Genomic DNA, 15,954 nt, shown 5'->3' with positions numbered 1-15,954 from the left:
GAGAGGAATTTTTTAAGAGTGTACAAGACAATTTTCTGATTCAGTATGTGGATGTAGCTACTAGAGAAGGTGCAAACCTTGACCTACTCTTGGGAAATAAGGCAGGACAGGTGACTGAGGTGTCAGTGAGTGAGCACTTTCGGGCCAGCGAACATAATTCTATTAGTTTAATAGAAAAGAATAAACCAGATCTAACAGTTGAAGTTCTAAATTGGAGGAAGACTAATTTTGACGGTATTAGGCAAGAACTTTCAAAAGCTGACTGGGGGCAAATGTTCCCAGGTAAAGGGACGGCTGGAAAATGGGAAGCCTTCAGAAATGAGATAACTAGAGTCCAGAGAAAGTATATTCTTGTTAGGGTGAAGGAAAGGCTGGTAGGTGTAGGAAGTGCTGGATGACTAGAGAAATTGAGGGTTTTATTCAGAAAAAGAAGGAAGCATATGTCAGGTATAGATAGGATAGATCGAGTGAATCCTTCGAAGAGTATAAAGATAGTAGGAGTATACTTAAGAGGGAAATCAGGATGGCAAGAAGGGGACATGAGATAGGTTTGGCAAATAGGGTTAAGGATACTCCAAAGGGTTTTTACAAATACATTAAGGACAAAAGGGAGCGGATGATGCTCCTCAAAGATCAGCAAGGCAGCCTTTGTGTGGAGTCGCAGGAGATGTGGGAGATACTAAACGAGTATTTTGCATCAGTGTTTACTGTGGAGAAGAACTTGGAATATATACAATGTGAGGAAATAGATGGTGACATCTTGAAAAATGTCCATGTTTTCAAAGAGCAAGTGCGGGATGTCTTGAAACACATAAAAGTGGATAAATCCCCAGGACCTGATCAGGTGTACCCTAGAACTCTTCGGGAAGCTAGAGAAGTGATTGCTGGGCCCTTGCTGAGATATTTGTATCATCGATAGTCACAAGTGAGGTGCCGGAAGACTGGAGGTTGGCAAAGGTGCCACTACTTAAGAAAGATAGTAAAGACAAGCCAGGTTATCAACCGGTGAGCCTGACGTTGGTGGTAAGTTGTTGGAGGGAATCTTGAAGGACAGGATGTACACGTATTTGGAAAGGCAAGGACTGATTAGGGAAAGTCAACATGGCTTTGTGCTTGAGAAATCATGTCTCACAAACTTGATTGAGTTTTTTGAAGAAGTAACAAAGAGGATTGATGAGGGCAGAGCAGTGGACTTAATCTATATGGACTTCAATACAGTGTTCGATAAAGTTCCCTATGGGAGGCTGGTGAGCAAGGTTAGATCTCACAGAATTCAGGGAGTACTCGCCATTTCGATACACAACTGGCTCAAAGGTAGAAGACAGAGGGTGGTGTTGGAGGGTTGTTTTTCAGACTGGAGGCCTATGACCAGTGTAGTGCCACAACAATCAGTGCTGGGTCCACTACTTTTTGTCATTTGTATAAACAGTTTGGATGTGAACATAGGAGGTATAGTTAGTGAGTTTGAAGATGACACCAAAATTGGAGGTGTAGTGGACAGCGAAGAAGGTTACTTCAGATTACAACGGGATCTTGATCAGATGGGCCAATGGGCTGAGGAGTGACAGAGTTTAATTTAAATAAATGCGAGGTGCTGCATTTTGGGAAAGCAGTCTTAGCAGGACTTATACGCTTAATGATAAGGTCCTAGGGAGTGTTGCTGAACAAAGAGACCTTGGAGTGCAGGTTCATAGCTCCTTGAAAGTGGAGTCTCAGGTAGATAGGATAGTGAAGAAGGCGTTTGGTATGCTTTCCTTTATTGGTCAGAGTATTGAATACAGGAGTTGGGAGGTTATGTTGTGGCTGTACAGGACATTAATTAGGCCACTGTTGGAATATTGCGTGCAATTCTGGTCTCCTTCCTATTGGAAGGATGCTTTGAAACTTGAAAGGGTTCAGAAAAGATTTACAATGATGTTGCCAGGGCTGGAGGATTTGAGCTATAGGGAGAGGCTGAACAGGCTGGGGCTGTTTTCCCTGGAGCATCGGAGGCTGAGGGGTGACCTTACAGAGATTTATAAAATCATGAGGGGCATGGATAGGATAAATAAGCAAAGTCTTTTCCCTGGGGTGGAGGGGTGTTCAGAATTAGAGGGGCATAGGTTTAGTGTGAGAGGGGAAGGATATAAAAGGGACCTAAAGGGCAACTTCTTCACGCACAGGATGGTAAGTGTCTGGAATGAGCTGCCAGAGGAAATGGTGAAGGCTGATACATTTGCAACATTCAAAAGGCATCTGATGGGTATATGAATAGGAAGGGTTTGGAGGGATATGAGCCAGGTGCTGGCAAGTGGACTAGATTAGGTAATGATATCTGGTTGGCATGGACGAGTTGGACTGATGGGTCTGTTTCTATGCTGTATGACTCTGTGACTCTATGACTCTGAGGCTGATCCAACATTCCTCACGTTCACTTTCCTGCCCTTTCCCTATAATCCTTGATTCTCCGACTGATCAAGAATCTATCCATCTCAGCCATAAATATGGGCGGCACAGTGGCACAATGGTTAGCACTGCTGCCTCACAGCACCAGAGACCCACCTCAGGCGACTCTTTGTGTGGAGTTTGCACATTCTCCCATGTCTGCATGGGTTTCCTCCGGGTGCTCCAGTTTCCTCCCACAGTCCAAAATGTGCAGGTAGGTGAATTGGCCATGGGAAATTGCCCGTAGTGCTAGGGGTAAATGTAGGGGAATGGGTCTCGGTGGGTTGCGCTTCGGCGGATTGTTGTGGACTTGTTGGGCCGAAGGGCCTGTTTCCACACTGTAAGTAATCTAAAAAAAATGCACAAGGACTCTGCCCTCAATCCTCAGGAAATGCCCCGCAAATATTTTTTTGGTGACTTTTTTTTGTTCTTGCAAATGTGGGCATCACCAGTTGGGCCAGCATTTACTGCCCATCCCAAGTTGCTCTTATGAATGATGATGGTAAACAGCCTTTCTGAACAGCTACAGTCTGTGTGGTGTTCGGCCACCCACAGTGCTGGGTTAGGGAATGAATTCTGGAATTTTGACCCCAGTGTCAGAGAAGAAATGGTGATAGATTTCCAAGTCAGGATGGTGAGTGGCTTGTTGGGGAATTTGTGGGGGTGATTGTTCCCTTGTATCTGATGCCTTTGTCCTTCTAGGTGGATGAGTTGTGGGTTTGGATAGTGCTGTCACAAGAGCCTTGGTGAGTTATTGCAGTGCAATGGTAGATACTGCTGCTATTGTGCGTTAGTGGTAGGAGTAAATATTGAAGGTAGGTTAATGGAGTGTCAATTAAGGAGGCTGCTTCAGTTCCTGAATAGTGTCAAGCATCCTGAATGTTGTAATCTGTCTGACCTCTGCTTTGTGGTTTGTAGATAGGCATTGGGGAACCAAAAGATGAGTCACTTACTGTTCTTGAATGTCTTATGAGGAAAGGCTGAGGGCCTTGAGGCTGTTCTCGTTCGAGAGAAGAAGGTTGAGAAGTGACTTAATAGAGACATACAAGTTAATCAGAGGGTTAAGGTGAACAGTGAGAGCCTTTTTCCAAGTATGGGGACGGCAAACACAAGGGGACACAACTTTAAAGTGAGGGGAGATTGGTATAAGACAGATGTCAGAGGTAGTTTCTTTACTCAGAGAGTAGTAAGGGTATGGAATGCTTTGCCTGCAACGGTAGTAGATTCGCCAAGTTTAAGTGCATTTAAGTCGTCATTGGACAGGCATATGGACGTACATGGAATAGTGTAGGTGGGATGGGCTTCAGATTGGTATGACAGGGCGGCGCAACATCGAGGGCCGAAGGGCCTGTACTGCGCTGTTATGTTCTATGTTCTACAGGATTGATCTAGCTGGTTCAGGTCAGATTGAGCAGATTGTAGAAATTACTTCAAATTAGTGCTTCTGTAGAGTGTATTAAAATGTTTCACTATACTAAAGCTCAGTGTAGACGTTTATTGCTCAGTGCGTTATGGGCCAGAGTCAGGAAGATGGAATCATAGAATCCCTACAGTGTAGGAGCAGGCCATTTGGCTCTTGGGTCAACACCAATCCTCTGAAGAGCAATCCACCCAGGCCCTACCCCTGTAACCTTACATTTCCCATGGCTAATTCCACCTAACCTACATATCTCTGGACACGATAGGCAATTTATCATGCCTGAAGAAGGGCTTATGCCCGAAACGTCGATTCTCCTGTTCCTTGGATGCTGCCTGACCTGCTGCGCTTTTCCAGCAACACATTTTCAGCTCAATTTATCATGGCCAGTCCACCTAACCTGCACACCTTTGGACTTTGGGAGAAAACTGGACCGCCCGGAGGAAACCCACATAGCCACAGGGAGAATGTGCAAACTCCACACCGACAGTCGCCCGAGGCTGGAATCGAACCCGGGTCCCTGGCGCTGTGAGGCAGCAGTGCTAACCACTGGGCCACTGGGCCACTGTGCATCTCCTGAGGATTATCAGATCAGCCATGGTATCAATGCAGGTGGAGCGGACTTGATGGGCTGAGTGGCCTTTCTCTGCTCCTATGTCTTATGTAAATGCAATTAAATGCCACAATTTTCTGGAAGGGTAGAATGGATAAGAAGATCAATGACACACACAGCAGAGAGGTCAGTAACTAACGTGCACAGATTTTAAATAATCAAAGGAGAATTTAGAGGAACGTTGAAGAACGTTTTCAGGATAGTGAAAATTTAGAGTTTAATGCTTGAAATGGTGGGAAGGGCTAAAGTGTTCATCACAAATTTGAAATATTAAAAAATGCCATACTTACGTTTTGACCAAAAGCAGGGAGTTGTAATCAGGCTGCATTTGTTTTTGCTTGGCTAGCACAGATGTGGGGGTCAGTTAGCTCAGTTGGTTGGATGACTGGTTTGTGATATAGTGTAATGCCAACACCATGGATTCGGTCTCCATACTGGCTGTGGTTACTGTGAAGGACCCTCCTTCTCAATCTTGCCCCTCACCTGAGGTCTGGTGACCCTCAGGTTAAACCACCAGTAGTCTTCTCTCTCTCTCTAACGAGGGAGTAACCCTCTGGGACAAATACCTTTGTCCCAGAGCTGGAAGGTCCATCAGTGGAGCCAGGGTCCGCTCCCAAGGATGCCATTAGTACCAGACCCACCACAGTCAGGGAGGAACCTCTGGGCCCCAAACAAGTGACTTTATCTTTACCAGACATGATAGACCAAATGGCCTCCTTACATGCCATAAATATTCTTTTCTTCTGTGTTAATGCAGTACTGAATACCTTCTGTACTAACAGAGAAACTTAGAATCATAGAACCCCTACAGTGTGGAAGCAGGCCATTTGGCCCACTGGGTCCACACCAACCCTCCAAAGAGCATCCCACCCTGACCCCCATACGCTATCCCTGTAACCCTGCATTTTCCACAGTTAATCCACCTAACCCACACATTTCCCGTTTTTTTTCTCTCCCTCCTCTTTTAAAAGGTGGGGTTACTTTAGCTAAGTGGAGGAGAAAATTGCAGGGTAATGACTAAAATCTTGGAATGTGGAACAAATTGGACAGCTCTTTCAACTGGCTGGCATAAGCAAGATGGGCTGACTGGCCTTCTGTTCAATGTGAATTAATGCATATGTTGGCTAACCTCTCGTTTCAGACTCCAGTACACCTGACCCTCTGCCCATTGCTGAAACTGTTGAATCGGGTGAAATCGGTGCATTCGTTTCCTTACCACAGGCCTGGGTATCTCCAAGCACCAGGTCCGGACCATCAGGCCAGACTGGGGAGCAGGCAGTGACCTCCAGCTCACCAACTGGTGCCCTGATCACTAGACCCGGCCTGGCAGCAGACAGCCCTGATGGGGACTCCCCAGATGACAGCACCCCAACGTCGGAATCTGATTCCGCTGATCGAAGGGACAGCACTGAGGCTCTGACATCTGCAACGAGCACACCAGACCTGCCAACTGCTGCCTCGGACTTTCCCACAACTGTTGCTACATCCTACCCCTTGCTGCCATCGTCCCCGTTCCCACCCAGCAGCACAGCGCTCAGCGGATCGGTTGCCACAGTCACTGACTGGGAGGGGGCAGGTTCCACCGGGATGGACCCTGAGCATCCGCCTGGGCTAGAAGGTCCATCAGCGGAGCCAGGGTCCACTCCAAAGGATGCCTTTAGTACCAAACCCACCACAGCCAGGGAGGAACCTCTGGGCCCCAAACAGGTGAGGACTGTAAATACTACAACCTGTAGCTTAGAATCCTATAGCACAGTGAGAGGCCATTTGGCCCATAGTGCATATACTAGCTTTTTGGAAGAGATTACAGTCTGTTCTGCTATAACATGTGTTTCTTCAAGATTGAAGAATTTAGACCATTATTTGTCGAATGCGAACTTTCCTTACCTAAGGTGATTCCGGTCCCATTGGTTTGAATGGTGCTGCTATTACACAATCTGCTTACAACACAATGTCACATGGGAATGGAACTATTGCACTATATTGCAACAGACTGTAGTTATTGAATGTAAAACATTACAGTGCAGTACAGGCCCTTCGGCCCTCGATGTTGTGCCGACCTGTGAAACTAATCTAAAGCCCATCTAACCTACACTATTCCATTCTCGTCCGTATGTTTATCCAGTGACCATTTAAATGTCCTTAATATTGGCAGGTCCACTACTGTTCCACGTCCCTACTACTCTCTGAGCAAAGAAACTACCTCTGACATCTGTCCTATTTCTAAAACCCCTCAATTTAAATCTATTTCCCTCGTGCTAGCCATCACTATCCGAGAAAGAAAGTTCTCACTGTCCACCCTATCTAATTTCTGATCATCTTGTATGTTTCTATTAAGTCACCTCTTAAGCTTCTTCTCTCTAACAAAAACAGCCTCAATCCCTCAGCCTTTCTTCATAAGACCTTCTTCCATACCAGGCAACATCCTGGTAAATCTCCTCTGCACCCTTTCCAAGTCCATCCTATAATGCAGCAACTAGAACTGTATGCAATACTCCAAGTGTGTACACCAGAGTTTTGTACAGCAGCGGCATGATCTCGTGGCTCCGAAACACAATCCCTCTACCAATGAAAGCTAACAGACTGTACGCCTTCTTAACAACCGTAATAACCTGGGATGCAACTTTCAGGGATTAGATTAGATTACATTACATTACAGTGTGGAAACAGGCCCTTCGGCCCAACAAGTCCACACCGACCCGCCGAAGCGAACCTACCCATACCCCTACATTTACCCCTTACCTAACACTACGGGCAATTTAGTATGGCCAATTCACCTGACCCTGCACATCTTTGGACTGTGGGAGGAAACCGGAGCACCCGGAGGAAACCCACGCAGACACGGGGAGAACGTGCAAACTCCACACAGTCAGTCGCCTGAGGCGGGAATTGAACCCGGGTCTCTGGCGCTGTACATGGACATGGACACAAAGATCGCTGCTCATCCACATGACCAAGAGTCTTACCATTAGCCCAGTACTCTGTATTCCTGTTACTCCTTCACACTTTTCTGCATGAAACTCCATTTACCATGTGACCTTTCTCCACAGCTCTACAATTGTCTTTACTTTCGAGTACCTACCCAATTAATTCTCTTTCAAAAGTTACTGTTGAACCTGCCTTAATCTCACTGCACTACAGGATTACACCTCATCTTCCTCTCTGATCCTTGTGCTAATTATCTTGAATAACTGGGATGGTGGTGACCATGTAACTATAGTTGATTGTTACTAAAACCTATTCTGGTTCCCGAAGGGCATCAGGCATCCTCACCTGGGCTGGTCTATGAGTGGCTTTTAACTGTCTCATGGGCCACTAGAGATCAACAGTAAATGCTGGCTGAAGCTCGTGAATAATTTAAAAATAAAATTCTCTGGACAATCCTTGAGGCAACACTACCCCTTATCTCCATCTGAGTTGTGTTATGGAGAAGCGATAGCCTTACGGTATCATCGCTGGATTGTTAATCCAGAGAAAGTGAGGACTGCAGGTGCTGGAGATCAGAGTCAAAAATTGTGCCACTGGAAAAGCACAGCAGGTCAGGCAGCATCCGAGGAGCAGGGGAATTGTCATTTCGGGCATAACCCCTTCATCAGGAATGCGTGAAAGTTTGATTCGCCTGCTCCTCGGATGCTGCCTGACTTGCTGTACTTTTCCAGCACTACAATTTTCAACACTGTTAATCCAGAGACGCAGATAATGTTCTGGGGACTCGAGTTTGAATCCTGCTACGGCAGATGGGGGGATTTGAATTCAAAAGAAAATCTGGAATTAAGAATCTAATGATGACCATGAATCCATTGTCGATTGTTGGGGGAATCCATCTGGTTCACTAATGTCCTTTAGGGAAGGAAACTGTCATCCTTATGTGGTCTGGCCTACATGTGAGTCCAGACCCACAGCAATGTGGTTGACTCTTAATTGCCCCCCTGGGCAACTAGGAGTGGGCAATAAATGCTGGCCTAGCTAGTGGCACCCACATTCTGTGAATGAATTTTTAAAAAAATGAACAGGGCCTTCATTTCCTGATAAATCTACTTATAGTTAGACCATGATGAATATCCTTCTGATCTGATAGCGTTGGGTTCTATAGATATCTTTTCCCCCACTATCTTGCAGGCTGTCACAATGATTCAAAATCAGCTGCTACATACAGAACACAGCTGGGAATAACGCCTATCAGAGATGGACAGTTTTCTAAGCTTGACTTGTCAGGGACAGGCTGGTATTATTTTGATTTATTCCTGTCACGATGAGGCTCTGCTTGTGTACTGCTGACCCGTTATTTAATTACTTGGGTTTATTATAATCATACCCTCATTCAGATCCCAACCACTGCCACCTGCAGTACGTCCTCCAGGGAAATGTAGGCCGAGACTGTCGTCATGGTTACCGTCGTCCGCTCTGCTGTGTTGATGGGGTAGTTAATTTGGTGCCCAGCTGTTCTCCTGCTGTTGGCTGGCAGTCCACTCGTAGCTGCCTGGCCACTGGGTTGAAGCAGCAGAAGGAGGCCATTCAGCTCCTAGCTGCTTGTGCTTGCCTTTTCAAATTGGTCATCAGTCCCACTCCTACAGCCACCATCAACCTACACACTTTTCCTGCAGCACCAAAGATTCTTCATTTCAGGTATATCACGGGTATATCAATAAATTTAGATTCTTCCATCTCACATGCCTTCATTTGTTCATGGGATGTAGACATTGTTGGTAGCCCAGTATTTGTCACCCATACTTAATCGCCCCATGAGGAGGTGGTGGTGAGCTGCCTTCTTGTATACCCGCATTGTATGCAGGATACCCACAATGCCCTTAGGGAGGGAGTTCTAGGATTTTGTCTGGGTGACAGTGAAGGAATGGCAATGTATTTTCAAGTCAGGATGGTGGAGGGGAACCTGCAGGAGGTGGTGTTCCCATGTATCTGCTGCTCTTATGCTTCTAGACCATAGTGGTATTGTGTGTAGTTTTGGTCTCCTTATCTGAGGAAGGATGTTTTGGTTATAACGGAAGTACAACAAAGGTTTATCAGACTGATTCCTGAGATGACAGGATTGGCAGACGACAGACTGGATCAGTTAGGACTATATTCACTGGAGATTAGAATAAGTGAGGGTTGGCGGGGGAGGTCTCACTATAAAATTCCAACAGGAGAAATGCAGGAAGGATGTTCCCTAAAACCATGGAGTTCAGAACCATGAGCCACAGTCTCAGGATATGGGGTAGACCATTCCATAGGAGTGTGGAAGCAGGCCATCCAGCCCATGAAGTACACACTGACCCCCTCCAAGAGCATCCCACCCAGGCCCACCCCCTATTACTGTAACCCTGCATTTACCATAGCCAATCCATTTAACCTGCATATCTTTGGATTGTGGGAGGAAATCAGAGCACCCAGAGGTAGACACAAAAAGAGACTTCATACGGACAGTTGTCCAAGGCTGGGATTGAACCAGGGTCCCAGGTGCTGTGAGGCAGCAGTGCTAACCACTGAGCCACACTGTGACTGAGATAAGGAGAAATGTCTTCACTCAGTCTCAGGATTAAGAATCTAGCGATTATATTATTGGGCTATTGCTTCCCCTTACTCTGTTTCTGTGCTCTCAGCTGCTGCCTGACCTGCTGAATAATGTAGCAGTTTCTATTTTCACTTCACAAATGGTCACCCTGCCTTCCAGATGAGCGTCGCTCCTGGTATGACCTTGATTGTTTCTGAAAGGTTTCTTAAAGCTGTATCTCAACCTGCTTTGGCCGCAGTGTGCAATAGTTTTAAAGCTGTGCCCCTCTGGTAATACGAGCCGTTGCATATTGTCCACCTCTGGCTCTGCTGTGACTGACCTATTTCTTGCACTTGTCTTCAACAGGTTATTTGCAGAGACTGGAGCAAATTAGCTGGAAGGAATTACGTTATCCTGAACATGACTGAAAACACTGAATGTGTGAGTATTGAACATGTGGGGAGGAGATGGTGCTGGGGTAGTGTTAGAACATAGGACTGTACAGCATGATGTTGTGCTGAATGTGACACCAAATTAATCTAATCCCATCTGCCTGCCCTTGGTCCATATCCCTCCATTCCATGCATATTCATGTGCTTCTCTAATACCGTAGTCCCTGAAACACCCCTATTGTATCTGTTTCCACCATCACCCCGGCAGCATCCCCCAGACTCCGACCACTCTCTGTGTAAAACACTTACCCCTCACATCTCCTTTGAACTTTCCCTGTCAGAGGTGCCAGCTTTAAGAGGAGGGTGCCTGTCTCCTGTCTCAGGTGGTTAAAATGGGAGTGCAGTTTCCAACAGAATCCTGGTCAATCTCCCTCCCTCGATTCAGAATCACAGAATTGTTACAGTGCAGAAGGAGGCCATTCAGCCCATCATGTCTGCAACCCTATCAGAATGAGCAGCTCATTTCGTGCCATTTTCCTGCCTTCTCCCTGTAACCCTGTGCACTGATCCTTTCCCAATAACCATCTAATTCCTTTTCAAATACTTTGATTGAAACTGGTTCCATCATGCTGCCTGGAAGGGTGGTAGAGACAGAAACTCTCATTATAAGTATTCTGATGTGTACTTGTGATGCTAAGGCATACAAGGCTAAAGGTTGGGAGATGGGATCACAATTGGTAGGTGCTCACTTTTGACCAGTGCAATTGGATAGACCAAAAGGCCCTTTTCTGTACTGTAGACCTCTATGACTTGTTGACACTACTGGCAAATGCATTTGAGATCCAAACTGGCTACAGGAATAAATCTTGTCTCATGTCGCATTTGTTTCTTTTATAAACTTGTTAGAAGATTGAACACATGCACAAACAGGTTCAAGAACAGCTTCTCTGCATAGATACTACCAGATCTGCTGAGCTTTTCTGGCAACTTCTGTTTTTGTTTCTAGAACAGCTTCTTCCCTACTGTTATTAAACTGCTGAATGGACCTCTAATTTCAAGTTTAATGTTGATCTTGCTTTGTGCACTTCCTTGTAGCCATAACCTTGTATACCTCGTTCTAAGGACACTATGATCTGTATGTCCTTGTATGTTATGATCTGCTTGCACTGCTCGCAAATAAAACTTTTCACTTACTCAGGTACATGTGACAACAATAAAGCAAATCAAATCAGTTTCACAACATTAAAATTGACCATCTCATCATTACCTCATTGACATTGTGGGAGTTTGCCCTGTGCCAGTAATCTGAAGTCTGCCTCAAGATAAAACAGGCCTGACCTGACTGGCAGTGGAAGCACTTGGGGATGACATATGGCTGTGAAAAGTTTATTTTTGTGGTGCTTTTGAAGGATGAATATTGACCCTAGGAAAGACAACACAGTCAAAGCAAAGGGCTCGGGGAGATTTTTGAAAGTGGTTGATGGAAAGTTGCCTGATGACTGACTTGGTGGTTGCTAGGGTAACCAGTGGACATACTGATGGCTTATTCATAGGCCCGTGTTTCTCAGCAGCCTGAAGCAGTGTTCCCATTTCTTCGTCAGTGTATGTAGTGCTGAGATTTCTGTGTAGATGCCTTGAATTCCTTGACCAATGTAGAATCATTACTCTGATCATTGCATTGGCCCCCACCAGCTTCTCATCTAGGGGCAGCCTCTTGGTGATACCATCAAACAGCACCAACATTAGCTTCTACATTTAAATATTTTTATTCAACCTGTTCACATTTACCTGAGTACAGTGAAAAGTTTTGTTTTGCAAGCAGTACAGGCAGATCATACAAAGGGGATTAACTCAAGCGTCAGCGGCCTGCATTTTCAGCAGCAGTGGGAGGAGTGAGAGCGAGGACCTGGGGGCTGCCGGGAAGGTAAATAAATCCGTTAACAACTTACCTCATGAATAGGTGGAACACACGCTGAACAGGAGTGGACACGGGATGGCTGAGTAAGTGAAGTAATATATTTGGCCAGTTGATTTACCTGAAACACTACTCAGGTACTCCTCCTCTAACCAAACAAAACCGTACTGTGCGCCAGTTCTAGGTTTTTCTTCCAATGGTCTCATTGGGAATTCATAACAGTGGGTATGAACGTTAGGGCAGTTGAATGCTCCTCCTGTAGAATGTGGGAGGTAAGGGTCACCGCTCGTGTCCCTGCTGACTGCATCTGTGGGAAGTGCCCCCAACTCCAGCTCCTCGGAAACCGCATTAGGGAATTGGAACTGGTGCTGGATGAACTTCCGATCATTCAGGAGGCTAAGGGAGTAATTGAGAGGAGTTACAGGGAGGCAGTCATACCTCAAGTACAGGAAAATGGTAGATGGGTTACTGTCAGGGGATGGAAAAGGAGCAGGCAGACAGTGCAGGATCCCCTTTGGCTGTTCCCCTCAATAACAAGGGATACCATTTTGGATACTGTTGGGGGGGGGTTCTTATCAGGAGTAAGCCATGGGTTACAGGCTTCTGTCATCGAGTCTGTCCCTATTGCTCAGAAGGGAAGAGGGAAGAGGAGTAGAGCATTAGTCTTTGGGGACTCCATTGTTAGGGGGTCAGATAGGAGGTTCTGTGGAAACGAGAGAGACTTGTGGCTGGTGTGTTGTCTCCCAGGTGCCTGGGTCCATGATGTCTCGGATTGTGTTTTCGGGATCCTTAAGGGGAAGGGGGAGCAGCCCCAAGTCGTGGTCCACACAGGCACCCACAGTGTTGGTAGGAAGAGAGATGGGGATTTAAGGCAGAAATTCAGGGAGCTAGGGTGGAAGCTTAGAGCTAGAACAAAAAGAGTTGTTATCTCTGGTTTGTTACCCGTGCCACATGCTAGTGAGGTGAGGAATAAGGAGAAAGATCAGTTGAACATTTGACTACAGGGTTGGTGCAGAAAAGAGGGATTCAGATACCTGGATATTTGGAGCTCAATTTGGGGTGGGTGAGACCTCTACAAAAGGGATGGTCTACACCTGAACCAGAGGGGTACCAATATCCTGGGAAGGAAAATTTGTTAATGCTCTTTGGGAGGGTTTAAATTAATTCAGCAGGGAGATGGGAACCTGAATTGTCGCTCCAGTGTGCAGGACATTGAGAGTAGTGAGGTCATCAGTAAGGTTTCAAGGTCGCAGTCGTGTACCAGCAATCAGGAAGGTGGTTTGAAATATGTCTACTTCAACACTAGGAGCATCCAGAATAACTTGCAGAATGCGTTGGTACCTGGGACTTCGATGTTGTGGCCATTTTGGAGACATGGGTAGAGAAGGGACAGAAATAGTTGTTGCAGGCTCCGGGATTTAGATGTTTCAGTAAGAACAGGGAAGGGGGTGGTGTGGCATTGTTAGTCAAGGACAGTATTACGGTGGCAGAAAGGATGTTTGATGAGGGCAAATCTACTGAGATATTATTGGCTGAAGTTAGAAATAGGAAAGAAGTCACCTGTTGGGAGTTCTCTATAGGCCTCCAAATAGTTCCAAATAGAGGAAAGGATTGCAAAGATGATTCTGGATAGGAACGGGAGTAACAGGGTAGTTGTTATGGGGGACTTTAACTTACCGAATATTAACTGGAAACACTATAGCCCAGGTACTTTAGATGGGTCAGTTTTAGTCCAATGTGTGCAGGAGGGTTTCCTGACACAGTATGTAGATAGGCCAACAAGAGGCAAGGCTACATTGGATTTGGTATTGGGTAATGAACCAGGGCAGGTGTAGATTTGGAGGTAGGTGAGCACTTTGGTGATAGTGACCACAATTCAGTTTACTTTAGCGATGGAAAGGGATAGACATATACCACAGGGAAAGAGTTATTGCTGGGGGAAAAGCAATTATTTTGTGATTAGGCAAGATATAGGATGCATAGGATAGGAAAGGAAACTGCAGGGGATGCGCACACTTGAAATGCGGAGCCTATTCAAGGAACAGCTACTGCGGGTCCTTGATACGTATGTACCTGTCAGGCAGGGAGGAAGTGGTTGAGCGAGGGAACAGTGGTTTACTAAAGAAGTTGAATCTCGATAGAAAGAAGAAAGTTTATATGAGGATGGGACGTGAAGACTCAGTTAGGGCACGTGAGAGTTAAAAGTTAGCCAGGAAGGACCTACAGAAAGAGCTAAGAAGAGCCTGGGGAGCACATGAGAAGTCTTTGGCAGGTAGGATTGAGGAAAACCCTAAAGCTTTCTATAGGTATGACAGGAATAAAAGAATGACTAGAGTAAGGTTAGGGCCAGTCAAGTGAAGTTGTGCATGGAGTCCGAGGAGATGGGAGAAGCGCTAAATGAATATTTTTCGTCAGTATTCACACTGGAAAAAGACAATGTTGTTGAAAATACTGAGAAAGACATTATTAGACTAGATGGGATTGAAGTTCACAAGGAGGAGGTGTTAGCAATTCTGGAATGTGTGAAAATAGATAAGTTCCCTGAGCCAGATGGGATTTATCCTAGGATTCTCTGGGAAGCCAGGGAGGAGATTGCAGGGTCTTTGGCTTTGACCTTTATGTCGTCATTGTCTACAGGAATAGTGCCAGAAGACTGGAGGATAGCAAATGTCCCTTTGTTCAAGAACGGGAGTAGAGACAATCCTGGTAGTTATAGACCAGTGAGCCTTACTTCAGTTGTGGGTAAAGTGTTGGAAAGGATTATAAGAGATAGGATTTATAATCATCTAGAAAGGAATCATTTCATTAGGGATGGTCAATACGGTTTTGTGAAGGGTAGGTCATGCCTCACAAATCTTACCGAGTCCTTTGAGAAGGTGACCGAACAGGTAGATGAGGGTAAAGCGGTTGATGTGGTGTCTATGGATTACAGTAAAGCTGGTGATAAGATTCCCCACAGTAGGCTGTTGCAGAAAATACGGAGGCATGGGAATGAGGGTATTTAGTGGTTTGGACCAGAAATTGGCTAGTTGTAAGAAGACAGAGGATGATGGTTGATGGGAAATGTTCATCCTGGAGTTGAGTTACTAGTGGTGTACTGCAAGGATCAGTTTTGGGTCCACTGTTGTTTGTCATTTTTATAAATGATCTGGATGAGGGCGTAGAAGGATGGGTTAGTAAATTTGCGGATGACACTACGGTTGGTGGAGTTGTGGATAGTGCTGAAGGATGTTGCAGGTTACAGAGAGACATAGATAAGCTGCAGAGCTGGGCTGAGAGGTGGCAAATGGAGTTTAATGTAGAAAAGTGTGAGGTGATTCACTTTGGAAGGAGTAACAGGAATGCAGAGTACTGGGCGAATGGTAAGATTCTTGGTAGTGTAGATGAACAGAGAGATCTCGGTGTCCATGTGCATAGATTCCTGAAAGTTGCAAGCCAGGTTGATAGAGCTGTTAAGAAGGCATACGGTGTATTAGGTTTTATTGGTAGAGGGATTGAATTTTGGAGCAATGAAGTCATGTTACAGCTGTACACAACTCTGGTGTGGCCGCACTTGGAGTATTGCATACAGTTCTGGCCGCTGCATTATAGGAAGGATGTGGAATCTTTGGAAAGGGTTCAGAGGAGATTTACTAGGATGTTGCCTGGTATGGCAGGAAAGTCTTATAAAGAAAAGCTGAGGGACTTGAGGCTGTTTTCATT

The 15,954-nt window shown here is 45.7% G+C and overlaps 1 protein-coding gene across 2 annotated transcripts in view; it reads left to right on the top strand.

Moving 5' to 3' along the window:
• The window catches only part of podxl2 (podocalyxin-like 2), a 59,395-nt gene that overhangs the window by 30,799 nt on the left and 12,642 nt on the right, over positions 1–15,954 (top strand). For both annotated transcript variants that reach the window (XM_043707600.1, XM_043707601.1), the window contains 2 exons: positions 5,596–6,161; positions 10,312–10,386. In XM_043707600.1, coding sequence (XP_043563535.1) covers positions 5,596–6,161; positions 10,312–10,386 — 641 coding nt within the window. The remainder of the gene's footprint in view (positions 1–5,595; positions 6,162–10,311; positions 10,387–15,954) is intronic.

This window comes from Chiloscyllium plagiosum, chromosome 18 (genome assembly GCF_004010195.1).
Source record: "Chiloscyllium plagiosum isolate BGI_BamShark_2017 chromosome 18, ASM401019v2, whole genome shotgun sequence".
Classification (NCBI taxonomy): Eukaryota; Metazoa; Chordata; class Chondrichthyes; order Orectolobiformes; family Hemiscylliidae; genus Chiloscyllium; species Chiloscyllium plagiosum.
This window is presented reverse-complemented; position numbering and strand designations above follow the sequence as displayed.